We start from the raw sequence: 27,824 nt of genomic DNA, 5'->3' as shown, positions 1-27,824 counted from the left end.
TTCTTCTCCCTTATCACGCCGATGGTGATGATTGTGGCCCGTTCAGCGTGGTCTCTCGGCAGCATCCTCGCGTCGCCAGAGACACCAGGCCGCGACTCGCCCTGATGGAGTCGCCTTCCGGGTCACAACGCCAGACTGGAGAAGTCTGGGCTTGAGGTGATGCTTCGCGTCACGTCCAGTGATCAGCATCCTTGTCATCCTTCCAGAGTCATCCGGCCGCATCCATACTCGGGCGGAGACATCTGGCTGCGACTTGTCATCTAAGTCGCCTTGGTTTTCATATTACATTTGCCAGGCTGGCATCGCCTGGGCTTGAGTTGATGCTCCGCGTCACATCATGTGATCACCCGGCAGCATCCTTGTACGGCCAAAGTCATCCGGCCACATCCATAATCGGGCGGAGACGTTTGGCTGCGACTCGTCCTTCGTGAAGTCGCCTTGATTCCCCAGCATCCTTACCAGAGTCATCCGGCCGCAACCTTGTTCGGGCGGAGACGTCCGGCTACGACTTGTCCTAAGTCGCCTAAGTTCCGGAATTCTCACCGGAACCGCATGTGCCAGGCTGGCGTCGCCTGGGCTTCATTGATGCTCCGCGTCACATCCTTGTGATCACCCGGCAGCATCCTTGTACTGCCAGAGTCATCCAGCCGCAATCATTCGGGTGGAGACGTCTGGCTGCGACTTATCCTGAGTTTCCTAAGTCGCCTAAGCTCCGGTATTCTCACCAGAACCGCAGGTGCCAAGCAAGCGTCGCTTGGGCTTGAAATGATGCTCCGCGTCACGTGCATAGTGATCACCAGCATCCTTGTTCGGCCAGAGTTGCCAGCCGCAATCGTTCGGGTGGAGACGTCTGGCTGCGACTTATCTTAGTTTCCTAAGTCGCCTAAGTTCCGGAATCCTCACCGGAACCGCAAGTGCCAGGCAAGCGTCGCCTGGGCTTGAATTGATGCTCCGCGTCACATCCTGTGATCACCCGGCAGCATCCATGTACGACCAGAGTCGTCCAGCCGCAATCGTTCGGATGGAGACGTCTGGCTGCGACTTATCTTAAGTTTCCTAAGTCGCCTAAATTCCGCATCGGAACCGCGTCAATTGCCAGGCAAGCGTCGCCTGGGCTTGAGTTGATGCTCCGCGTCACACCCTGTGATCACCCGGCAGCATCCATGTACGACCAGAGTCGTCCAGCCGCAATCGTTCGGGTGGAGACGTCTGGCTGCGACTTAACCTTAATGTCGCCTTGGTTCCGAACTACCCGTCGGAACCGCATAAGTTTCCTGGCCGTCAGGCCACGACCCCTCTGCGAGTCGCATTGGTTCCGAACTACCCGTCGGAACTGCATAAGTTTCCTGGCCGTCAGGCCACGACCCTTCTGTGAGTCGTCTTGGTTCCGAACTTCCCGTCGGAACCGTATGAAGTGTGCTACCGGGCCGCGACTTGTCCGAGAGTCGTTCCGGATTTCCCATCGGAACCGCATCAGGCGGCAAATCGTCTCGGGCCCGCAGCGACCCCGCCTTCCCATGATTAGGCGGTTGCTGCGTGGTAGCCTTCGCCGTTCTTGCACGCGTATTCGCCGCGCGGCTTCTTTCCTTTGATACTCCCAAGGAGTCGATTGCGCACATTTGCGCCTGTAGTACTCCGCTCGCGGAGTCATTCCCCTTCACTTTGGGGCGTCCGTACGTGACCGGTCCCAGTGCGGTCACTATAGTCAGCTGACCGTCCCTTTGAAGCACTGGGGTGTCGATCGGGAACATTAGAGACGCGTTGTCGAGGCCGATAAGCAACTGCGGCTTGATAACGCCTCCGGTCTGCGCGAGCGCGCCACCTTCACGAACAAGATCCAAGTCCTTAATGGTCCTCGCCCTGATCTCGAATTCCCCGTTTTGTTCATTTTCCAAAGTCACCGTTACACGCTGTGACCTGTATGTGTTGCCTCGTCCACACGCGCCTTTGATTATCAGATTCTCGGCTATCCCTGTAGCACCAATTGCGCGGGCGACGCCCTCCTCCAGGAGGGTTACAGATGCAGCCTCGTCCATCAAGGCGAACACTTTTGCGGTCCCCCGTGGTCCCTTCAGAGTGATCGGCAACACTTTGAAGGTGACCGGGACCTCACCGTCATTTATCCACAACACCTGCGCACTGTCCACAGCGTCCTCACTTTCATCTTCCACAACACTGTCCGTGCGGAAGGAGTGCAGGATCCTATTGTGGTGTTTTCCGCATACATCACAACTTCTCGCTTCACAATTTGGCACCTTGTGCCCTGATTCCAAACACTGGTAACACAGTTTGGACGACCGCACAAAGTCCCAGCGGTCATCCACGGTTTTCTTCTCGAACCGTTTGCATCGGCGTATGTTATGCCCGTTGGCCTTACAAAATACGCATTCCTTATCACTTGTTGTGTCGCGCGTCGCAAACACGTGATACCTCGGCTCGACGCGTCGAGCGTTCTCGCGGCGGGCGGGCTCGGCGCACTTGTCGCGCTGACCCGCGCGCTCCTTGTCTCTGTTCCTCGCCACCATTCTGAACAGACCTCCGTGGCGCGTGATGCCGGCGGTGATCTCGTCAAGCCAAGCGGCGAGATCGTAGATACTGCTCCTCGTTTCGCGGCGGCGATCGCGGAACCAATCCCACCGGAGTTGCGTCGGCATCTTGGCAACCATCTCCGCTAGCAGCTGCGGGTTGTCGAGATAGCAAGCGTCCATCCCGTCCACGGTGGTGATGACGTTGCGTATCGAAACCGCAAAATCCACGACTGCTTCATCCGCGGGGTGGTCGGCGAGACTCGGCATCCTTCGGGCGTCTTCCAGTATCTGCGCGATGATGAGTGTCGGGCTGCCGAAGGCGTCCTCCAGCGTCCGCAATATTTCCGACACGTTGCGCGGATACAGTAGCAGGCCTGCTACCATGTGACGCGCACGCCCTTCCAGTGCGCGCGCCAATCTTCCGATGTTGTCAGCGTCCCCTATCCCCCATCTCTCAGTAGATTGGAGATATGCCGCGTTGAAGCGGCGCCATTCCCTCGGGTCTCCGCTGAACTTAGGCAACTCCGGCGGCTGCCCCGACCATCGAAAGTAGTCCCCGCCTCGGGGTGAGGGCTCCGCGTAGATTCCTTTTCCGTCATCTCTGCGGTGCCGTTCGTCCGGTCGAGCTCTGTCGACCCATTCGCGTACCGGGTAGCGATCGCGTTCGTCCGGTGCGCGCCAACGCAAGCCAGAGGTTTCCATACGCCTCGGCTCCGCGTTGCCAGTAGGCGCCGGGCCATGTCCCCCGGGCGCTTCTCCTCTGTGGCCGGTCAGTTCGTCCCGCGATTCCCCAGCGAATCGCGTAGGTTCCGGATCCAACACCGGAACCGGTAGAGCTGCGGCCGATGTCCTGAATCCTGTTCTGGGCTGATTGGCGGCGTCGTCCTGCCGCGTTCGTAGGTGGGTGGATTGTTCGACACCCGGTATAACCTCCCCCCCTGGGGAGCTTACGTTAGCTGCTGTCCACTGTGACAGGAGCTCACGGAGTTGCTGGAACTGCCTCTCGCTGCTAGCGGCTAGCTCCGCCATCTGGCGGCGCAAGTCGCTACTCGCATCAGTTCGGACTGAACTGACCGAGTCCCGACCCTCCTCACGGCGCTGCTCTTCGGGCTCCATGGCGACGTTGCGTCCCGACCTCAGGGATGCAGGCATCGTAGCTGGAGACTGCGTTGAAGGATCCGGCTCGAAGGACCAAAATGTAACCGGCGTGGGTTACGTGCGATGACTCTCAAAAATGTACACGCCTGGCCTTCTTCGGAATCTCCCAACTATGCCACCGTTGTAAGGGGTGACGTTCCAGACGGCCCCGCCGTACCGAGTTACCGAGTAAGCTGGATACGGACGGAGGTGAATGGATGTATGAGCGGAAGAGCGGGCACTGGACCGACAAGTCAACCTCAATAGCCCTGATAAGGGCTTTCCGAAACTGGTCCGTGAATCGGTATAATGAGGCGAAGCGGTCCAGGCTGGCGGCGCGGCGAGTCGTCCAAGGAGCGGGAGCGGAGAAATGAAACACAGGTTTCAACAGTCACACCAGAACTCGTTTATTCTCTCAAAATGCGCCCTCTATATACCCGGCCGTGATCGCGTACCGCCCGACAGTGGGAAAGTACAGCCAATCAGCGGCCGGGGGAGAGAGACAGCCATATCTCTGTCTCTCTCTAATGGGCACCGGACGGGCTACACTTTTATACCGTACCGGTGCCGTTCCAACAGTTCAACAATTACAAGTCATATTTATGCTATATAATATCCGTAATATCTATTTATTCTACATATTTATTTACTCATCCTTACTTATATCTAATACATTCCTAAAATACATGTAAAATCGGTACAATTCCTAGAGGCCCTTCTTCGGGCCGCGTTCCGACGGGCGACCGTCTCGCCCGCCGCCAGGCGGCTGGAATTCCTTTTCAGGGCCGCCGCACGGGGTGTGCGATCTGTCCGTAACAAAGTTCTTCATATAAAACAAGGGCCCATTAAAAAAGACATATAGTATCATAGCCACATTAATGCCCTTATCGAAGATATGATAATACATTATTAGATTAAAACCAATATTTTTAGCTTTTCCACTTTTTTATTTGACCAGCGACCGGGTTTCGTCGTTACCGACATCATCAGATCCAGTCTGATGATGTCGGTAACGACGAAACCCGGTCGCTGGTCAAATAAAAAAGTGGAAAAGCTAAAAATATTGGTTTTAATCTAATAATAAATTAAAAATGCAATTCCATCACGAAGTGTCAGTGGATAATATAAATCTATATGATAATACGGTTCAAAGACTAACAGGAACTTTTGATATCAGCTTGGTTAATCAATCCATTTTTATCAGACGTAGAAAGTGTTAGTCCAAATTTAAAAGAGTAATTTATTGATCTGCAAAATGACTGTGAAGCAAAAATAATATTTTATGTATTAATTTTAAATCAAACACAGATTTTTTGAGTCTACTAAGTTGTATTTTATTAATAAAAAACACATAAAAATTATACTGTGACAATTGTTTCGCCTTGTTAGGGCATTATCAAACGAATGATAATTCATGGATAACGAATGGTCATTCGTTTGATAATGCCCTAACAAGGCGAAACAATTGTCACAGTATAATTTTTTATGTGTTTTTTATTAATAAAATACAACTTAGTAGACTCAAAAAATCTGTGTTTGATTTAAAATTAATACATAAATTAAAATGGAGTTCTACAAATTAAACGCCAAGTCAATAAATAAACCAAAATAATATGTAATCAATGTGTTTATATTGATTTTTGGGTACGTTTTCGTCATCAATACCTAATTCTGTGGGAAGAATTGAAATTACCTATAATAGCCTTTCTATCTTCATATTTAGAAGAGAAAGGTTTTAGTGCAGTAATGCATATATTAAAAAAAAACGCGAAATTGATTACAAATAACCCGAAGAGGAGATAAACTTTAACCAAATAAAACGAAATTGGCGCAATCTCATGACGCTCAAGGATCTCTTTAATTTTTTTAAGTAAGAAAAAAAAAAATTTAAGTTACATGTTTTATTTAAAATTAAAAAAGGTGTTTTATTGTGTATTTCGCAATAATTTTTATTTGTAGAAGGAAATCCATCGCATAAATACTTACAGGTAAGTAGGTAGTGGGTACGTAAATACATACATAGAGAAAAGTGTAGTGTAGTGTTAAAAATTTATAAAAGCATATGCAGACACGGATCAATAATTTTATCTTTAAAAAATCCTAATGAATTCCGGCAGACCGAAAAAGATTAATAAAGATGTTTAAGGCATTGAAAATAAAAATAGACGTATAAAACATATAAAAATAGAAAATAAAAATTAATCAAAGCAGATGTATGTAGAGGAATAGAGCAAATCTCAAAGCGAAATCGATTTCCTAACAATATCATGGCAACAGTAAAAATATAAAAAAATATTGCAAGCAACATAATAAAACCGTAATCGATGCTCCCGGCTGAAGGTACTTAGCTCCCGGCTGGGCGCGGCCGGATCCACCCGGCGAAATTTTTACCATTAATTTTTCAGGCCAAATGATATTTATATTAAAATTTGTTTTATTACATATTAACATAATTATAATATCAATATTAAAAAAAGGAATTTTATAACCAACATTTATTTATTTCATTGTAAACAAAAATATAGAGGTCACGGCTAAAACGCGACATTTATGAAAAGAGTTCAGGCAATTAGTAGTTTCTAAACTCAGCCGCTGAATGATAAATTACATTCGAACCCTTTTTACTTATTCGTCACTCGCCGAATTGCTAAAATATTTTTCTTTTTTTTTATTCTACGGTCTTTCTTATTGAGGCTTCTGTTCAAATAATCAGACTTATTAGCTTTTTTTAATGTAAAATAATATATATTTATATATATATATATATATATATATATATATATATATATATATATATATATATATATATATATATATATAATATATATATATATATATATATATATATATATATATATATATATATATATATATATATATATATATATATATATATATATATATATATATATATATATATATATATATATATATATATATATATATATATATATATATATATATATATATATAAATATATAAATATATATATATATATATATATATATATATATATATATATATATATATATATATATATATATATATATATATACATATATATATATATACATATATATATATATATACATATATATATATATACATATATATATATATATATACATATATATATATATATATATATATATATATATATATATATATATATATATATATATATATATATATATATATATATATATATATATATATATATATATATATATATATATATATATATATATATATATATATATATATATATTTTTATATATATATATATTTATATATATAATATATATATATATATATATATTTATATATATATATATATATATATATATATATATTTATATATATATATACATTTATATATATATATATATATATATATCTATATATATATATATGTAAATATATATATATATATATATATATATATATATTTATATATATATATATATATATATATATATATATATATATATATATATATATATATATATATTTATTTTTTTTATATATATATATGTATATATTAATAAATATTTTATAAAAACATATATACATTTATACATATTTTTTTATATATTCACTAAATATTACACACTCAAACTTGTGTGATACATCGCAATCGATACAATGCTTTTAAATAAAAACAAAAAAGAGAATTTTCAAATGACTATATTTCAGACAAAAATTCCAGAAAAACACACAATTTATTAAATGTTCCTTCTGCCCTTTTAAACAAAAAATATATAACAATTTACAAACAAGTATATTACAGATACAATTCTCTAAAAACAACTTGTTGGTATCTCGTATTGGTTTCTCAAACAACTTGTTGGTATCTCGTATTTTTCGTTCCCGTTTCGGTGTTTTTGTTAGTGTATTAGCGTGTCTCGTCATTTCTGGTCGTTTTTTGAACAATCTGACGTTTACGAGTCGACCCCCCCTGCCCGGAGATTATATACTAGAATGCAGCAAAGGTTGAATGCAAACAACGGCTACTAAAATGTCATGTCGATAAGAAATAACTACCCGAACTTTTAGAAGACAGGACTTCCCCCACTAATGGGCAGTAGAAAGGGTTGTCAACCGACGGTTCCAGATTCCCCAGACATTATTTCAATTTACGAACAAAAATACATTTCTATAATAAAATTGCATAAAGTCATACTGCAAACCATAACTTATGTGTAATTATTATTATAAATTTTGACAGAAAATTTTACTTAAAATCATGGACTTCGACCCCTTCCTTTTTATGTTTATAACATATAATTTTGTCTAGCCTCCCACAAGTCTGACGATGTCGGTAACGACGGAACACGATCACGGGTGAAACAAAATATATGTGGAAAAATTGTAAAGTTGTTATTTTATTATATAAAAAAATATATATGTAATATTTTAAAGTCGATCTGGAGGCAAAAGATGATGTCCGATGTTCATTGTTGTGTGGTCATGGGGGGAGAGGAACAGTAGAAGATTGCAAGTACGTTGGTTTATTCCAAAGGGTATTTTTTATGGTTTATTTTTAAACTGCAACATTGTTTACACAGACTGTCAATGATAGTTGACTCTTGATTTGTAGTCAGTACGTTTTGCCATTTGCAAGAGTCGAAACCGCGTGACGATTATGCGCGTCGAGCTTCGTTGAATGGGTCGAAAACAATATTTAGCTTGACCCTCTTTTCCAAGGCAAAATGTCACTAAGCGGAATTGCCGAATTTGGAGTGGAGAAAACCCAGAAGCCTTTGTCGAGACGCCCTTACATCCGATAAAAGTCACTGCTTGGTGTGCTTTATGGGCAGGCGAAATCATTGGCCCGGGTTTTTTTGTAGGCGATGCCGGCCAGAATGCTACGGCCAATGGAGAGCGCTACAGAACCACGATTACTGACTTCTTCGTGCCTCAGCTGAATGGCATTGGTGCGATACATCCTCTGCAATACTTCCTTATACCCAACAGGTATTACACATTTACCCACAACTTGCAACTGCTAGTTGTCAAAACTTAGTAATTTCCTTTGATCGTTGGATAATTTATGATTTTTAAATATTTTTTGGTACCACAGAAACAGACGCGCCAGAATCCAATAAAAATTTTAACTTTCTACTATTTATATTCACAATTATCTTAAAACTATATCATCTAAAGTTGTATTCTATCTGTTCCATGTTATTTCCCGATATCGCCTTTAAATTCTCTCTTTTATTCTTAGAAAAATGACAATTACTTTAAAATGTCCCGGTTTAGCACACCTGTAGCATTTATTTACACTTACACGACAAACTACTCGTATACCTGACCTGAAACATTTGTGACAATTATTTTTATTTCTTATCGCTGAATTGCGAATTGTCAACCCGTTCCTGACTGATGATGGTTCCTTTTTTTTATTTTTAAAACTGTTGACTTTTGAATATATATATATATTTTTTTAGTTCAGAACGATTCTTTAATTTAAATGTTTGATTGTTGACGCCATTTCAACGCATTTTTGAAAACTCAAATCGTTCCCTTCATGAAATAAACGTTCTTTCGGCCTACATTCCTTTAAACCCATTTTGAAATACCTATTAGACTTGCATATAATCTAGATCCAAATTGGCAGTTTGTACTTTTCGATTTTAATCTTACAGATAAAATTTTCATCCTGGCTCATCATAAACGCCAATCAAAGCGCTATATAAAATTTCGCTCTCACGCGATGTGAATATATTTCCAAAACTTACTTCCGTTATGATTTATGTGTAAACCTTATACTAACGAAAAAGCTGAACTTGAAAGATTCAATAGAAGTGAGCGCTTTCTGTTGGCGTTAAAATCATCATTTCGTACAAAGAATTGCAGAAGACGACCTTTTAATTGTTCCCAGACATCCGATCCGCGATGAAAGGGTTTGATTTGTGCCTAATGCATAGCCATCGGTCGATAGCAGCTCTAGTACTTGCATACAATGGCACGCGTGCACACCAACACGGACTACCCGCACAATACTTTTTTTGAAAGAGAAATATTTGTTATTTTATTATTTACACAAATATATCAATTTCATACTATTTTTGTGAGCCTAAGCGGCTCATTATTAGAAATAGGTATAAAAATCCACTGAATGATTGGTAACCAAAGGGTTTGTGAATAAATAGGTATTCTGGGGATGTGTAGGTACCTTGAATAGTCTATGCTCGTTTTACTGTTTACATAGATTTTACGTTTATTTCTTCTATGTCTGTGGTTTTTCGTCTGACACTGACAGTTGCCTCGACAGTCCGCAATCCGATTCGATTATCAATCATACCATTATTAAATGTAATATACAAATTTTTAGGACGCCGAGACTTAAAAGCGAAAAGGAGTAAGCGATTTGAAGGTATGAAAAGAGCATTTTCAGGATATACTAGTTGATTCGCCGGGAATGTCAATTTGTTATCGAAACATCGGCAGAAGTGATATTTGTCTACACCCAAGTAACTTCACTGCTAACTAAGATGCAATGAAATGTATAAACTCATGCCTGTAGCGAGGTAGCGAGTGTTTTTGCCTAGAATTTTCACTCATGAATTACATGAAATTATAGTAACTTTTAACATAAAGAGTAAATCCACTCACGAGTAGACCAAGGCTATAAAACTTAAAAAGTTGAAGTTCGAGTAGGGTTATGATAAGCAGTGCTGCATAAGCCGTAGCTAGATAAATGCCGGTATGTAGTGTAGTATGGAGTGTAGCTGTGCTCAGCAGGCCGTGAATTTTTAATCAAAATAAATCATTTTTAAATCTTATTTTTATAACTTAAAAGCATTACACCTTGAAAAGATATTTAAATAACTTACCAAATTTATTCAATGTGCGATTTATTTGCTTCCCTTTACTTAGATAAACATATTTTAATTTTTCTGAAAATGTCAGGGTTGTCACAACATGTCACATATGTCGCTCACTCCTTTCAAGAACGTCATAAATCAAAATACTTCATTTTTCAGGAGAACGTTTTTAAAGTTTAAAAATGTAATGCGCGGGTAAATATTAAGTTTAAAATATGCCTCTTTTGCTGGGTTATAGTACTGTGGTTTCTAGTTGAATACCACTTTAATTTATCAGAAGGGAAGCAAGATGAAAGCGGATTACTTTTATCACAAATTTATTCAGTTCTATAAAATTACAATCAAGAAAATACTTAAGAATAATCGCGTGATTCTAATATGAGAACAGTTGAAATACGTGTCGATCTGAGGACGGGCGGCGGCGAAGTGTGACGAGCTAGTTTCCGCTCGTTGCGGGCTCCGTGGTGTGTTCGTTATTTCACTCGATTTGAGTTGCCATAGTAGATGTGTGGGTTGCCACAGTACATTTTCTGGGCATTCCAAAAACATGCACAACTGAAAATTTACGATTTTTTATTTATGACGTTCTTGAAACGAGTGAGCGATATGTATGATACAGAGGCTCAAAGACAAGCGAGAAAACTTATGACTCTCATAAATTAAACCCTGAAGAGGGCAACAGGTTGTTGCCGAAACTAGTTGGTTAATAAAAATGTGAGTGGATCAGAACACAAAGTATTTTTATTTCTCGAAATAATATATCAATATGATCCACAAAGTAAATGCTTTCAATATTCAAAACATCGCATTTTTTTGATCAGAGTAGATGATCAGTTATGAGAAAAAATGGTCAAAGTGGAAAACGGTTAATGGGAAATGTGAGTCTACTTAGCTGAGCGCAGGCAATCAATATTTTCACAAAACTAGACTTTTTTTCTGCGGCACACCAACTAATCAGCGCGGTACACCAGTGTGCCGCGGCACACACGCGACGGAACAATGCTCTAGAACACGGGTGGCCAACCCGCGACCCGTGCCCTTACGCGCGGCCCGTGGTCATGTATGAAGAATGTAATTTAAATCAGTGATATATTTGTAATACACGGTTTATTACATCAACAAAATTTATGGCCTCAAGTATTATCTTTGTTATTAGTTGAGGAACCAGCGCATCGAAAGGGTCGAGGGTCTCAAGTACTTGGGAGTGTACGCGACTGAAAATGGCAGCCTTCAAAAGGAACTGGGAGCGCGATCAGGACTCGCAGTGTCCGCATTTAACAGTATGAAGGCTGTCTGGAGATCGGATTTATACTCGGTGAAGACCAAATGCCGCCCATACAATGCCTGCATCGCTCCTGTTCTCTTATACGGCTGTGAAACATGCCACCTTACAAGGGCCCAGAGCAGCCGTGTACTAAGCTTTGAGAATAGGTGTTTGCCGAGAATTTTAGGCGTGCGGTGGTTTGACTTTGTGAGGAATGAAGAGATAAGGCGTAGGACGCAGCAAATCTCGGTCACAACTGTCGTCAAGAAAAGGCGATTCAGTCAGCTTGGCCGTGTACTCCGCATGCCTCCCGAGAGCCGCCATCAAGCTCGCCTCTTTTACGAGGCATCAGGTTCGCGCCGCCCAGGACGACCACTGCTATAATTCGTCGGCAGTTCTCGTCAGAACTTCGGGCCGCGGATCTGACTTGGGAGGATGCGAGGGAGCTGGCAGCCGACAGAAAAGCCTGGAGACAGTTTGTGGACTCCATATGCTCCACCTAGGGAGCGGATATGGTTTAATTGATGGAAGTATTATCTATAAGTATTATGTAAGTTGTGCATGTTGTTATAAAAGTACTGAACAGTATTAGTTGGATTGCTCTTCGGCATTGCCAATTTGAAGAAATCTCAAAAAATCTTGTGTGGAGTTAGATAGTTACATAGTAAGGTGTTGTTACTACTACTACTACTACTACCATCACGTAGGCAGAGAGGATGGAACGCCACACTCTTCTGTCCTGACATACACTCCTCGCCTCCTTCACATCCATACATCTAGTCATACATGCCCTCCGATCACGCAGACTTTTGACACCGCCAGATTTTAGGTTCCGATTGATCTGATCGTGCCAAGTCTTTTTCGGTCGTCCACGTTCTGTTTTCCCTCTCACATTCGCCACATATATTTTCTTAGTCATTCTCTCGCTATCCATTCGCTCCACATGTCCATACCACCGTAAAGAGCTCTTCCTAATCTTTTCAATTATTCCTCGTTCAGCCTTACATTCCTTTCTTATATCGTCGTTTTTAATTCTGTCATACAATGATTTTGCACACATTCGTCTGAGGGAGCGCATTTCATTCATAATAATCATTCCAAATATTTGAAGTTTTGTTGAAGCCCTGTAAATACACAGACTTCCATATTCTTCTTCGTCTATGTTGAGACGTGTAAAAAAGCTGATTTAGACGACAAAACAAACTAACAATGCTATAGGTTAAGACCATAGACGTGTAAAACTATGTAAATAATGTAATAATATTTAAGGAACATCTGAAATACAATACGTAGAGAAATATAGAATAATAATAATAATAGTTATTATAATTAAGGGTGTACTATATACATATGTATATATATATATATATATATATATATATATATATATATATATATATATATATATATATATATATATATACATATGTAGCGAATGTGGAGGACATGTGGAGCGAATGGATAACGAGAGAATGACTAAGAAAATATATGTGGCGAATGTGAGAGGGAAAACAGAACGAGGATCTCCGAAAAAGACTTGGCACGATCAGATCAATCAGAACCTAAAATCTGGCCGTGTCAAAAGTCTGCATAATCGGAGGGCACGTATGACTAGATGTGTGGATGTGAAGGAGTGTATGTCAGGACAGAAGAGTGTGGCGTTCCATCCTCTCTGCCTACCCCTGTGTGGAAACGGCGCGATGGTAGTAGTGGCAGTGTATATATATATTTATATATATTCTTCTTCTTCTCCGTCTTATTCCTCATTGCTGAGGGTTGTGAGCCTTGCAGAAGCAATGACTCTTCTCCAGTTATCCCTTGCCTGCGCTGCACGTAGCGCTCCAACCACCGAGGTGCCTGCTGCTGCCTTCATTTGATCGGTCCATCGTGTGGGGATCTTCCTTTCCCTCTCTTTCCCTCCGCCATCCAATCGTAGTTCCTGGCAAATGGACTCAATGAGTCCATTCGCCATATATATATATATGTATATATATATATATATATATATATATATATATATATATATATATATATATATATATATATATATATATATATATATATATATATATATATATATATATATATATATATATATATATATATATATATATATATATATATATATATATATATATATATATATATATATATATATATATATATATATATATATATATATATATATATATATATATATATATATATATATATATATATATATATATATATATATATATATATATATATATATATATATATATTTATATATATATTTATATATATATATATATATATATATATATATATATATATATATATATATATATATATATATATATATATATATATATATATATATATATATATATATATATATATATATATATATATATATATTCCCTCTCTTTCCCTCCGCCATCCAATCGTAGTTCCTGGCAAATGGACTCAATGAGTCCATTCGCCATATATATATATATGTATATATATATATATATATATATATATATATATATATATATATATATATATATATATATATATATATATATATATATATATATATATATATATATATATATATATATATATATATATATATATATATATATATATATATATATATATATATATATATATATATATATATATATATATATATATATATATATATATATATATATATATATATATATATATATATATATATATATATATATATATATATATATATATATATATATATATATATATATATATATATATATATATATATATATATATATATATATATATATATATATATATATATATATATATATATATATATATATATATATATATATATATATATATATATATATATATATATATATATATATATATATATATATATATATATATATATATATATATATATATATATATATATATATATATATATATATATATATATATATATATATATATATATATATATATATATATATATATATATATATATATATATATATATATATATATATATATATATATATATATATATATATATATACAGTGGGTGGCCAAATTATTAGGGACACTTGTACTTTTTTGTAATTTTCAAGTTTAAATGAATTTTTTGGTCAAATTAATAAGTTTAAATTATTTTTTCTTATGTATTTTTGTTGCTGGTATCATAATTATTGTTTTGAAGATGTATCAATACTGTGAAATATCAAAAAAGTATTTTTTTTTCATTTGGATGTTGATTAGTGAAAAATGATATTGGTGTGAGGTCAGTTAATATTTTTTTAAACCATTTTTCTGTTAGTTTTTTGAGTTCAAGACCATAAAAACGTAAGTGTTGTTTAATAATTTATTAGTTTTGCTAATTTAATAAGTTAATTTCAATGAATTTTTAAATAAAATTCTATTTAGTTTGAACTGAACCATATTATTCTCAATTTAAGTATGGGCAAGTCTTCAAACATATCTCCGAGAAAATATAGGGAAGTTATAACCTTACTACTTCATTCCACATATTTCTAGAGAGAAATAGCAGCACTTACAGATGTTTTGAAGTCAGAAGTCCATCGGATTTAAAGAAAAATTGATAAAAACCTGCGTCTAGAATCAGCCCGCGTCGGAAAAAAAGGCAGAAAAAGCATCACAACTCCGCGTGGTGCCCATAAAATCAGGGACATCTATTTCCAAAATCGTAAAAAGTCTGTTGATTGTCTAATTGTTGTTGATTTCTGTTGATAAACGATGAAGGAATCAACGTATCCAAAAGGACAGTTCAGAGACGGTTAGTTGAAGTAAATCTAATGGGTCGACGTCCAACCAAAAAACTACGCCTGACTGAGGCATGAAGAAAAAACGACTCCTATGGGCCAAAGAACACCGGAATGTAACTGTTTCGGACTAGATTCGAATATGGCTTGTATTCGTATAATAAATTAAGAAGATAAAAAATATATGTATTATTGCAATTATGGTAATACATTACAGGTCTGCTTCTTGGACGAGTCAACATTAAAAATTTTGGTGGGAAAAACTTCATTTTTCCGACGTGGCCCAGGAGAAAAATTCCACCCAGACTGCCTTGTGGAGATGGTTAAAAATACCCTGTTAGCATAATGTTGTGGTCCGTAATCTCATTTAAGGGTATGGGATGCCTCTGTATCATGGAAGGGACCATGAGGCAAGAATAGTACCAGCGAGTACTGAAAAGTCGACTCCAGCCGAGGCTCAAGAATGGTTCCCTGGCGATGAAAAGTATGTGTTAATGCATGACTCGGTATTGTGTCATAAAGCCAAGAGTGTTATCATATTCCTGGCTGAAAAAAACCTCTGTGTTTTGCCTTACCCGGGGAATTAGCTGGATATGAACCCCATTGAAAACCTTTGGGAACTAACGAAACGCGAGATTGCAAAAAAAGTCATCACCACTAAGCGGCAAATGATAGAAACTCTTATCAGAGTATGGCATAATAACCCTAATCTCTGGCATAATGCAGAAATCTGCATTAAAAAGTATGCCCTGACGTTTGGAGGTTGTAATCGCAGCAAAGGGTGTTATTACTAAAAATTAAGATTTTTTCGAAATTGTTGAATAATCACTTATTATGATAAAAATAAATTGGTATTATTAAATCCATGATAATATAGTTTCTAAATTCTAAATAAAGCACCCCAATCAATAAAAAAATATTCAAAAAACCTAATTATTTGCTCATTAAATTCATTTAATAATGAAAATTACAGGAAATTTGAAGTGTCCCTAATAATATGGCCACCCACTGTATATATATATATATATATATATATATATATATATATATATATATATATATATATATATATATATATATATATATATACAATTCAGAACGCGACTGGTTGGACGAGGATTCATTTGTAAATTATGTTTAGAATAAATTCTGTAATTTAATTTCTCGTAATAATATGTATCTTTTATTAACTCCTCTCGATTCAATGAAAAAAATCAACTTCCCCTTGATGTTTAAATTTTAAGAGCGCCACACCACTCTGTCCTCGCAAACATTCTTCGCCTCTTCCACGTTCATGCATCTCCTCATACATACCCGCCGATTGTTACGACTCCTAACCTGACCACTTTCAAGTATTTCAAGTAGGATGTGTAATGTCACCGTGGCTGTTTAACCTATACATGGATAATTGCGTGAAAGAACTGAAAGATTTAAATGTTGGAGCTAGAATGAATAATTTGACTGTCTGTTGCCTATTGTATGCTGACGACGCTGTTCTTCTTGCCGATAGCAGAGAAGACCTGCAGGCGTTGGTGACAAAAGTGTATAATGTGTGCAAGGAAAGTGACTTATTGATGAATGTTAGCAAATCCAAGATTATGGTTAGATTTATATTATTTATTAATAAATTAGAATGCAAAAACAGTCCACACAGAGTGTTTGATGTCTTAATAAGAGGAAACGCGTCCCATATTATCATATACATATCGCTCACTCCTTTCAAAAACGTCATAAATCAAAAATCAACAATTTTCAGTTGCACATGTTTTCGGAATGCCCAGAAAATGTACTATATCCCAGCAAAAGCGGCATATTTTTAACTTAATATTTACCTACTGTTTTAACAGTAGATTTTAAGAAATAGTGGTATTTACTAAGTAAAACAATAATTAAAAATGGATAGATTTTACCACAAAGTGACTGCCGAATCAATTAACGAAATTAATATTTACCCGCTACAGGGCAGAAAGTGTTGTTTTTGCATTTTGAAGAAAAGGTATTGTTAAATTGTTTTTTCAAATATACTAAATATTTTTCAAATGGAGAAAAAACCTTTAGCTTTTACCTAAAAAGATCTGTTGCACAGTGAAAAGTTCAACAAGTGGCTTGATATTTATTTTCAATACATTACATTATATTTTTAAACTTTAAAAACGTTCTCCTGAAAAATCAAGTTTTTTGATTTATGACGTTCTTGAAAGTAGTGAGCGATATATGTAAATAAAAGTAGAATTCAATCCAATAACCGTGTTTAATTTGGGATATATTACCCGACAATTCAATTTGGAATTCTACCAACTGTCTGCAGTTACGATAAATAAGTTAGACTAAGTTGCTTTCAAAAAATATTTATCAATGTCTTTACGAAATAAGGTCTTTAATACAACAAACAATTGTTATGTACTTAATAAAGAAACTACTTAAAAATGATGTGTTTCATTGAAAAGATGTAAAAAGAGGGGAGTTGGTGAAAACGTCCCAGCAAAATCAGCAGCACACTATGCGAATACACACACGGAACCACAAGATCAAACACATCAAAAACACTGAAAAATCAAACAACCCAAAACACATTGTTTAGAAAAACAGTCTTTATCCCTCCCTTCCCGTGTTGTGTGTCTTGTACACATTGCTTCTAATAACCAAAATATTTCTATAAATATAAAAAAGACTCGGCTAAGATTTTAGCTATTCCTCCATAACATATTTACGCATTCATTTCAATCTTAGATATTCATTTGAAAGGCCTATCAATGGCAATATGTTTGGTTTATAACACCGTTAAAATGTAGAATATATATATATATATATATATATATATATATATATATATATATATATATATATATATATATATATATATATATATATATATATATATATATATATATATATATATATAAATATATATATATATTTATATATATATATATATATATATATATATATATATATATATATATATATATATATATATATATAATATTTATCAATATTACCCTGGACTGGTACCTGAAGCGGAGGGCTGATCACCTTTCCTTCATGTGTAAACATCAAGATAACACTGCGTTTATATGACGCAGTGCCCTATGCACCATTGGGGTGCGGATAAGGGTTTTATTATGATGAAATATAGAATATACAGCTACGGTAGGTGCATAGCAGGTAGTAACCCCCCACAGCAGGTACGCGAGCGCCTATGTGGCCAGCGTGTTTGCAGGAGTGGGTACTCGTGTTGCAGATGGCAGATGGGTGCTTGATGCTTTCATTGAGAATAAGTAGAGATCCCTGTTTACATATATGTATTTATTTATTATTTACAATATAAAAGCATGTACACTATGGTATATGTCGCCAACCGAGGCGAGGCGTGGATCGGGTGGATCAGGTTTACACGAGAAGAACGCGAGTCCGGCAAGTGGATTTCCTGAAAACAGACAAACATTTGCGCTGAATGTAAATACATTTCATGTCATATGCGTATTCAAGTACTAACCCGATTACGAGTAGACTTTCTAGAAAGTAAAGTTACTTTGCTAATTGAGGTCACAGATTGGCATCCGCTCCTGCCGCTAACAGGGCCTTCACCACGTCCAGGTGACCCCCTCGCAGCGCATACACCAGGGCTGTCCGACCTGCGACCGAGGACATACATCAGTGCAGTCAGACGTGCGAGTAGTTAGATCTGTAATCGGCCAAGGAGAGGATGGGTTACCTTTGCTATCCGATCGGCCGACCGCAGCTCCCGCTGCCAGTAGTACGTCGACTGCCTCCGAGTTTCCCTCCTCGGCAGCCACCATCAGCGGAGAAATACCTGCTCCTACTAAATGAAATAAATTATAAGGAACGTGGTGTTTCAATAACGGGAGAATACCACGTTTCTTCATTAGATCAATTAAAAGAAGCTATTAAAGAAAAAAGGCGAGGAAAGCTTACAAAAGGCGTGCTCGTTTTGCACGACACTGCACCCGTGCACACAAGCCGTGTTGCGACGGCTGCCATTCACCGGTGCGGTTTTGAACAACTGCGCCACCCACCCTACAGCCCAGACCTGGCCCCAAGCGACTATCAATTGTTACCAAAAATGCAGAAAGAACTGCGTGGAAAAATATTGGCGACTACGATGAAGTAAAGTCGGCAAATTCGGCCTATTTTGACGCCCAAGACAAATCTTTTATTTTTGACGGTATTAATAAGTTATTTGACAGATCTAATAAATGTATTAGGGTTAAGGAAAAATAGTTAAATGTTTCATTTCGTTATCCTTCCCTGTCATTCCGCGAACTTCTTGACCTCCCCTCATATATACAACTCTCTGAATCCGAGTAATAGGGTTCTCAATCGTGGGTAGAATGGTGAAGGTCACATGCCCAAACCATCTCCACCCACCTTCCTTAGTTAGCTGGATAATGCTTATCTCAGCCTTGCCCCATTCCTCGTATCACCATCGGAACATCTACCGAGAGATTCATTCCGACTGCATTCAGTCTACTCTCATCCTTCAATGCTTCACTTCCATATATAACCGGGACTGTACTGCTTAGCTTTCCCTGATGGGGTTTTATTTGATGACACTGAATTCAGGGCACCATTCACTCTCCTTTCTATATATTAATCAATATAAATTGATCCTAATGTTCCTTGTTTGGGAATCCGCTGTAGAGTATGATATTTGTCCATCATATTTGTTATGGTGATGATTTAGTATCTCGCACTTAACAACAAGACTCAGTACCCGTGTCTTGGCGGTGTTGCTGCGGAGTTTCCAGGGACGGGGCGGGGCCGGCTCGGGCAGTCTGGGCGTCCTCCAGCTCCTTAACTTTCTGCTCCAACTCGGCCATGTTGCGTTCTGAGGATCAAACAGTAAGTCACTTGTCATCTCTCGTCTGCGGGTTGGACAGCTGTCTTGGTGTGTGTAAACTTGACGAGGTATGTTTTATACATCCACTTTTATTTTGTCAAAGCACCGACAAAGCTGGCAAAACAATCCATCAACAACATTTTAAAGGTGGGTAATTTTTTAAACTAACCTTCTCGCAATATAAAAGTAAAAATTACTTATTTTCAAAGCCAGCGACGATTGCATAGGATCGCGGAAAGGTTTGAACCTTTCTTCAATAACACCCTCGAATACTTTATTTTGCTAAATGGTCCGAACCGTCATAATGTATAATATCGCCGAGATAAATCCCTGGATCGTGTATCTTAAGAAATTCGGAATTGCCTTGTAAAGAAGTTCCGAGTTAAAGCACCGCCAAAAGACATTTTCTGTTAAAGTAATATTATTGCAACCTGGAAAGATAGTTTTTTTGCAAAAGCACTATCGGTCTTTTAAAGCCGTTTAATTTATTCTTTGTCGACGTGTTTGGCAATATTGTTTCTTACTTTATTTTTATTATTATTAAGCATTAAAGTTTTGTAAATGGCGTGGCAATCAACTGAGGGCTGGACGAGGAGGCTGAGCTTTATTCTGGGGGTAGTAACATATCCTCGCCAGCCAATAGGAAGTGGAGTTGAGGGCGACTCTGCAAGAGGATAAAACTCCATACTCGGACACGGGAGGATGATTGGAGATCGGGAGATGGGAGATGGGAGATTAGTTCAACATGGATAGTAGATGAAATCACGTGGAGCCTCGCGACGCGAGTCATCTTGGGAGTCCACAGAAGATACAGGAAGACCGCAACATCCGAGAAGTCAGAGAGTGGATGTTGGAGACGGGAGGCATCGGGAGCGGTCAAGTCTGAACGGGAAAGCGAAGCGGAGTGAAGAACAGCATACCTACGCCAGGTTACGAGACTTGTGTAAGGAGGGGAATGGAAGCGGTATACGGAGGTAGAAACGGGAGTCGCTCGTTAGGAGAGTCCCACGCGGAGAGCGCGGCGTATGGAGGTAGCCAAGGAGGACGGATTCCTGTGTCCAAGCAGCCCATCGCGTAACCTGCCACCCTCTGCTCCAACAGCCGTATTGCCAAAACGTTTTATATATCAGTTGAATTTAAGTTAGATTAAGATTGGTTTTAAGTTCATTTCTACATACTCTTTGATTGTTTTCACAATTATACTAATTTCACAAACACCCCCTTCTAATATTCCAAGGTATATCAGCTTGATAAAAGGTGGGCAACGTCAAACTTATTTATGAAGATTCTGAATCAGTACCCGTGTCTTGGCGGTGTTGCTGCAGGGTTTCCAGGGAGAGGGCTGAGCCAGCTCGGGCAGTCAGGGCCTCCTCCAGCTCCTTAACTTTCTGCTCCAATGGTGCAATGTGTTGCAACATCTCCCGTTCTGAGGAACAAATAGTAAGTCACTTGTTATATCTTGTCTGCGGGTTGGAAAGCTGTCTTCGTACATATAAACTTATTTATGAAGATTCTGAGGCAGTACCCGTGTCTTGGCGGTGTTGCTGCAGGGTTTCGGCGTGTTCAGCTTGCACCCTTTCCAGGGACAGAGCGGAGCTGCTAGGAGCGGCTCGGGCAGTCAGGGCGTCCTCCAGCTCCTTAACTTTCTGCTCCAACTCGGCCGTCTTGCGTTCTGAGGATCAAACAGTAAGTCACTTGTCATCTCTCGTCTGCAGGTTGGAAAGCTGTCTTGGTGTGTGTGATTCTGAATCAGTACCCGTATCTTGGCGGTGTTGCTGCAGGGTTTCGGCGTGTTCAGCTTGCACCCTTTCCAGGGACAGAGTAAGGGCAGTCAGAGCGTCCTCCAGCTCCTTAACTTTCGGCTCCAATGGCGCAGTGTGTTGCAACACCGTCCGTTCTGAGGAACAAATAGTAAGTCGGTATAGTGGGATCGCCAGCCGAGCCTCCTGTCCGCAGGTCGGGAGCAGTCTGTAGGGAAGGGAGAGAGGAAGGACAAGAAACATATGGAAAATACTTAATACGTCATATTTCTTACTCCTCATCTTATTAAATCACCTATTTTTCCAGTTTAATGTGATTACAATTAGCTTCAAACCATAAAGTACATTGCACTATATTTTATACCCACGCACAGGATGTGCCTAAATATTTATAAAATAGTGTGATGATGTAAAGGAAAAATTACAAATAAAATAATGATAAAGCCAGTCGGACTAGGTCTCTACTTTACGGTCTCCTATTAACAGACTTCACACTGCATGTCTGGAAAGGCAATATTAACATTGTTAGTATAACATGCTCTGTGATTGGTCATTTAGACCTGCATGCTAGTATCGTTAGAAGGACTAGAGTGAGGGCAGACCGAGAACGCGTGTGATTAGTATATTGCGCAGTGTTAGCGGGTGAATAGTGCTATGCTGGTGGTGTATAGAGAGGCGGTAGACACAAACCTAGCTACTCACCGAGGGAGTGCAAACACCAACATGCTTTATATTCATCACTTTAAAATGACACATTCTTTGCACGATACAACATTAGCTATATCCATAACACGTTCAGTCCAGCAGGTATTAGGAAGAGTCCTCTACTTATTTCCTGTAAAACGTCGCCTCATTTTCGGGAACGGTATTTACTTCTTATGTTTTATTTTGTAGCGTGCACACATCTACTAGTAAATATATTAGTCTAGATTCAAGTAGGTACTTGTTGTGGGTATACTTATGTGAAAGTGTATAGTTGGTAGGAAATGTTTACATTCCACTGGTTGTGAATACATTTACTGGCTTATACTTACTGCCTATTTCCAACTCCAGACAAGCTACTACTTCCTTGTGACCAAATCTTTTAGCCCAGTCGAGTGGTGTTTCACCTAAAAACATTGAAAATTATAAAATAGTTTCACAAGAGCGGAGCTTGTACATTAAGCCTGGACACCCTCGGCATCTTGGTGCGGAATGAAGGTAGAAAGACAGAAATGACTTGTTCACTGGCAGACATTGAATCGTGTAAGTACATACATAACATAATGGGGGTAATATGAACAATGTGCATTATTCGTATGGGGTATTATTCAATGGGTATTATTATACCAATGTTCCCATCCGTGAATGTTTTCACTATATTCACACCTATCCGCTACACAGCGAAGCGTGTTTTTTGTGCGTGAAGTTGAAGGTACCTACTGAAACGCACCAATGCGTGCAACCCGTAGTCAATAGGTTAATCGTGGGTAGAATTGGCGAATGTTGCACGCGTGCACGGCGATCACTCAACCAGCCCATGACAGCTCACAAGCCCTGTAATTGAGCGCCCAGAGCGACGGCACAGTGAGTCTGATCTATCATGTATTTAGTGTCTATGTTAGAATTGCTAAGTTTTAAATAGTATATCTATAAACAAATGTGAACAAAACATTATGCATGAATAAACTATAAAACTCTCCTCCGCGACTACCGGTTTCGGAATAACCATTTCATCATCAGGTCAACTGAATCGTGAGGTCATGAAGTAGAGCATTTAAGTGGTATAACACAAAGCGAATGATGAATGATAAGGAGAGTGTTATATTACCATACCACAAAGTTAACAATGCTTTTAATATTCAAAATATACTTTTTTAAATATATATTTTAAATCAGTTGTTATTGCTGGCGCATTAAGGTCTTTATGCGCCGTTTGCAAATAAATGTATATTTCCGTTTCTGCTAGTTAGTGATGATTCATGTAACCTATATACCATGGTGTCCTGTATGTACATTGCGTGTGTTGGGCATATTACTACTGCTACTACTAGTTACACTTACCGAGCTTAGTTTGCAGATCTACTGGAGCCCCCTCCTGCAGGAGTGCCCGTACTACCGGGAGGTGGCCCCTGTATGCTGCACGGTGTAGTGCAGTGTGCCCTGTAACGGAGGATGTACTGTATATACAGGGTGTACGGCCAGCGCGAGGCCATGTAGCAGGACCCCACTACCTATCCCAGTAACCTCCCCAGTATGTTATAGTCACCAATACATAGTTTATAGTTGTTGCATTTATTTTGTTTTTTAAGTGAAACTTAAGACTCGTATCGCGTGTACGCCGCGACGTTCGCACATTTTTTATAAAGGAAGTTCAATAAAAGAAGAAATGAATGATAATAATAACAAATAAATAATTCGGGAACAAAGTGAATGGTGCACTGAAATCAGTTATCAAAAACCTATCAGCGGAAGCTAAACTGGCAGTGCACAACGGAATCCTGGTTCCAACTCTAATATATGGAAGTGAAACATGGAGTTGGCAAAAGAAGGATGAAAGTAGACTGAATGCAGTCGAAATGCGATCTCTCAGAAGAATGTGGAATCAGGTATGCCAAATACTTGAAAGTGGTCAGGTTAGGAGTCGTAACAATCGGCGGGTATGTATGAGGAGATGCGTGAACGTGGAGGGGGCGAAGAATGTTTGCAAGGACAGAGTGGTGTGGCGCTCTATTCTCTCTGCCTACCCCTGCGGGGAAGCGGCGTGTTGGTTAGTTAGTTAGTTATTCTAAACGAGGGAGATAATACATTCACGTGTTTGTGTCATACACATACGCACACATGTCACAGAGTCCGCGTAGCGGGACCTCAATACCTATCCAAAAACCCTTCCAAGACCTTCTATTCCTCCTCCATTTCTAAGCTCCTTCACCTACGTCAACTGGTTGCCACCGATCTGATCACCCCGCTTTTGTATAGTTATAAAAGAGTTTGATGCGGTGCCTTATGCACCACTAATGCCAAATCTATATCCCAAGTCCTCTATATTTTCTTTGAATGTGTTGGTCATATTACTTCTTCTACTGCTAGTTACACTTACCTTCCTTAGTTTGCAGATCTCCTGCAGCCCCCTCCTGCAGGAGTGCCCGTACTACCGGGAGGTGGCCCTCACATGCTGCCAGGTGTAGTGCAGTGAACCCTGTAACGGAGGATGTACTGTATATACAGGGTGTACGGCCAGCGCGAGGCCATGTAGCAGGACCCCACTACCTATCCCAGTAACCTCCCCAGTGTGTTATAGTCACCAATAGTTTACCTTTAATTATGTATTTATTGGACAATTCATCTAGCGCCGTTTTCAAGAGAAATCACTCGAAGGGCTAGGGGAAGTTGAACTTATTTTTCAGATCATTTTATAAAACATAATTGTCAATTACTTTTTTTACGTTTTGAAAAAATTTAATGTGAACAACAGTGTGTCCAAATACTTGTTCACAAATCTAGATTATCTCCAATTATAGGAGTTATTTATCATACTATTGTTTACATCTCAACATAGATGAAGAAGAACACGAAAGTCTGGGCATTTACGGGGCCTTCGACCGTCGTAGGCTTGTTTTAAGCGATCACTTTACACGCGAGTAACATTCACAAATTCTACCCATGATTGACAATCACACTAATGAAATTCTAGGAACTTATATAAATGATCCAATTTTGAAACATTGTACAAGAATGACTAGAATTTTCACAAGTGACATCTATTAGTAAGACGAAGAACCTTTTTTACTGAGCAGAAACTCTTATATTAGTATGTGAGGTCCGAGTCCTGGAGAAACCCCAGAAAATATCCTTTTTATTATTTTAGCTAATACATAATTGGAATTGGTGAATGGGAGACAGTTAATGCTAGAAAATGTTTAATTTATTTCATTATCAACATTTTTAAAATAATTTAGAAACTGACAGTTACTGGATTATTCACCATATGCATGATATCAATTATTCCAAATAAGATGTATATCTGAGCATCCCAGGGCTTACGACCTGGCATTTGGCTGACTCAAGTGATCACTTTATGTATGTGCATTCATACCCCCCTCTTTATAGAGGGATTAGCCTCCTGCGAAGTCGATTTCCAGCTGTTAATCCATCTCTATGGTGGTCTGACCGCGAGTCGTCTACCTTGGGGTTGGCTATGCGGTGCAAAAAAAAACCCAAATATTGTTTTTACCGTATATACAAACTTTTAAACATATCGGAAATCATCATATGTATCCGGATCGACTTTGAAATGTTGATATTTTGTTTTTTAGTTTAATTTTTGCAGTAAGGCTAAAAAATAAAAAAAATAATGATTAAGATAAACAAAATTGAGTCTTTAGTAGATTAAAAAATCAGTGCTTGATTTAACATTTAATATATAAAAGGTCTTTATGCGCCGTTTGCAAATAAATGTATATTTCCGTTTCTGCTAGTTAGTGATGATTCATGTAACCTATATACCATGGTGTCCTGTATGTACATTGCGTGTGTTGGGCATATTACTACTGCTACTACTAGTTACACTTACCTCCATTAGCTTGCAGATCTACTGCAGCCCCCGCCTGCAGGAGTGCCCGTACTACCGGGAGGTGGCCCGCGTATGCTGCATAGTGTAGTGCAGTCCACCCTGTAACGGAGGATGTACTGTATATACAGGGTGCACGGCCAGCGCGAGGCCATGTAGCAGGACCCCACTACCTATCCCAGTAACCTTTCAAGCATTTAATTACTTTCTTGCATTTAATTATTTATTTATTGTATAACTTATATTGCGCCGTTTTTGTGAGAAATCACTTGAAGGGCAAAACTAAATACTTATTTTCACATCACTTTATGAAATATAATTATCCATTAGTTTTTTATTCTTCTTTTCTATAACATTTTTAAAAAATGACATTTGAATTATAATATTATAAAGAGATTTTCTATTCTGTATGAGTTCTCTACCTCGTCAGCAAGAAGATTTGTAAATTTCGAATAGAAACCTTGCTGGAATACAATGTTTAATTAGTGTTTATTGTTCTAAGTCAATGACATATACGGTGGAATATTTGTAGCAATTTTAAACATTAAAAAAAAACATTTATTATTACATAAAATTATTATATGTTACCTAATTTTGTTAACATCCTGGTTTGACATCTCTAAAGGTGTAAAACAGGGATGTGTAATGTCGCCTTGGCTGTTTAATCTATACATGGATAACTGCATGTAAGAGCTGAAAGGTTTAAATATTGGAGCAAGAATGAATAATTTGACCGTTTGTTGCCTTTTATATGCTGACGACGCTGTTCTTCTTGCCGATAGCAAAGAAGACCTGCAAACGTTGGTGACAAAAGTGTATGATGTGTGCAAGGAAAGTGTTTTATTGATGAATGTTAGCAAATCCAAAATCATAGTTTTTGAAAGAGATGAATGTAGATCTGAGTGTGAAATATTGGTAAATGGGGAGATTTAGGAACAGGTAGATGATTTCATATATTTGGGTAGTATGTTTTCTAGGGATGGAAAGATTGATAAAGACATAGAAAGGAGAGTGAATGCTGGGAACAGAGTGAATCAGTTTTAGCAAATAAAAATCTATCAGCGGAAGCTAAACTGGCAGTACACAATGGAGTTCTGGTTCCAACCCTTATGTATG

The 27,824-nt window shown here is 38.4% G+C and overlaps 1 protein-coding gene across 2 annotated transcripts in view; it reads right to left on the bottom strand.

The window, feature by feature from the left end:
- Positions 1–27,824, bottom strand: part of LOC148303638 (uncharacterized) — a 165,223-nt gene that overhangs the window by 25,397 nt on the left and 112,002 nt on the right. For both annotated transcript variants that reach the window (XM_088269651.1, XM_088269652.1), the window contains one exon: positions 21,700–21,825. In XM_088269651.1, coding sequence (XP_088125777.1) covers positions 21,700–21,825 — 126 coding nt within the window. The remainder of the gene's footprint in view (positions 1–21,699; positions 21,826–27,824) is intronic.

The sequence above is a fragment of the Brachycentrus maculatus genome, unplaced genomic scaffold (assembly GCF_059751285.1).
Source record: "Brachycentrus maculatus isolate JH-2025_06_01 unplaced genomic scaffold, ASM5975128v1 h1tg000359l, whole genome shotgun sequence".
NCBI classification, from domain to species: Eukaryota; Metazoa; Arthropoda; class Insecta; order Trichoptera; family Brachycentridae; genus Brachycentrus; species Brachycentrus maculatus.
This window is presented reverse-complemented; position numbering and strand designations above follow the sequence as displayed.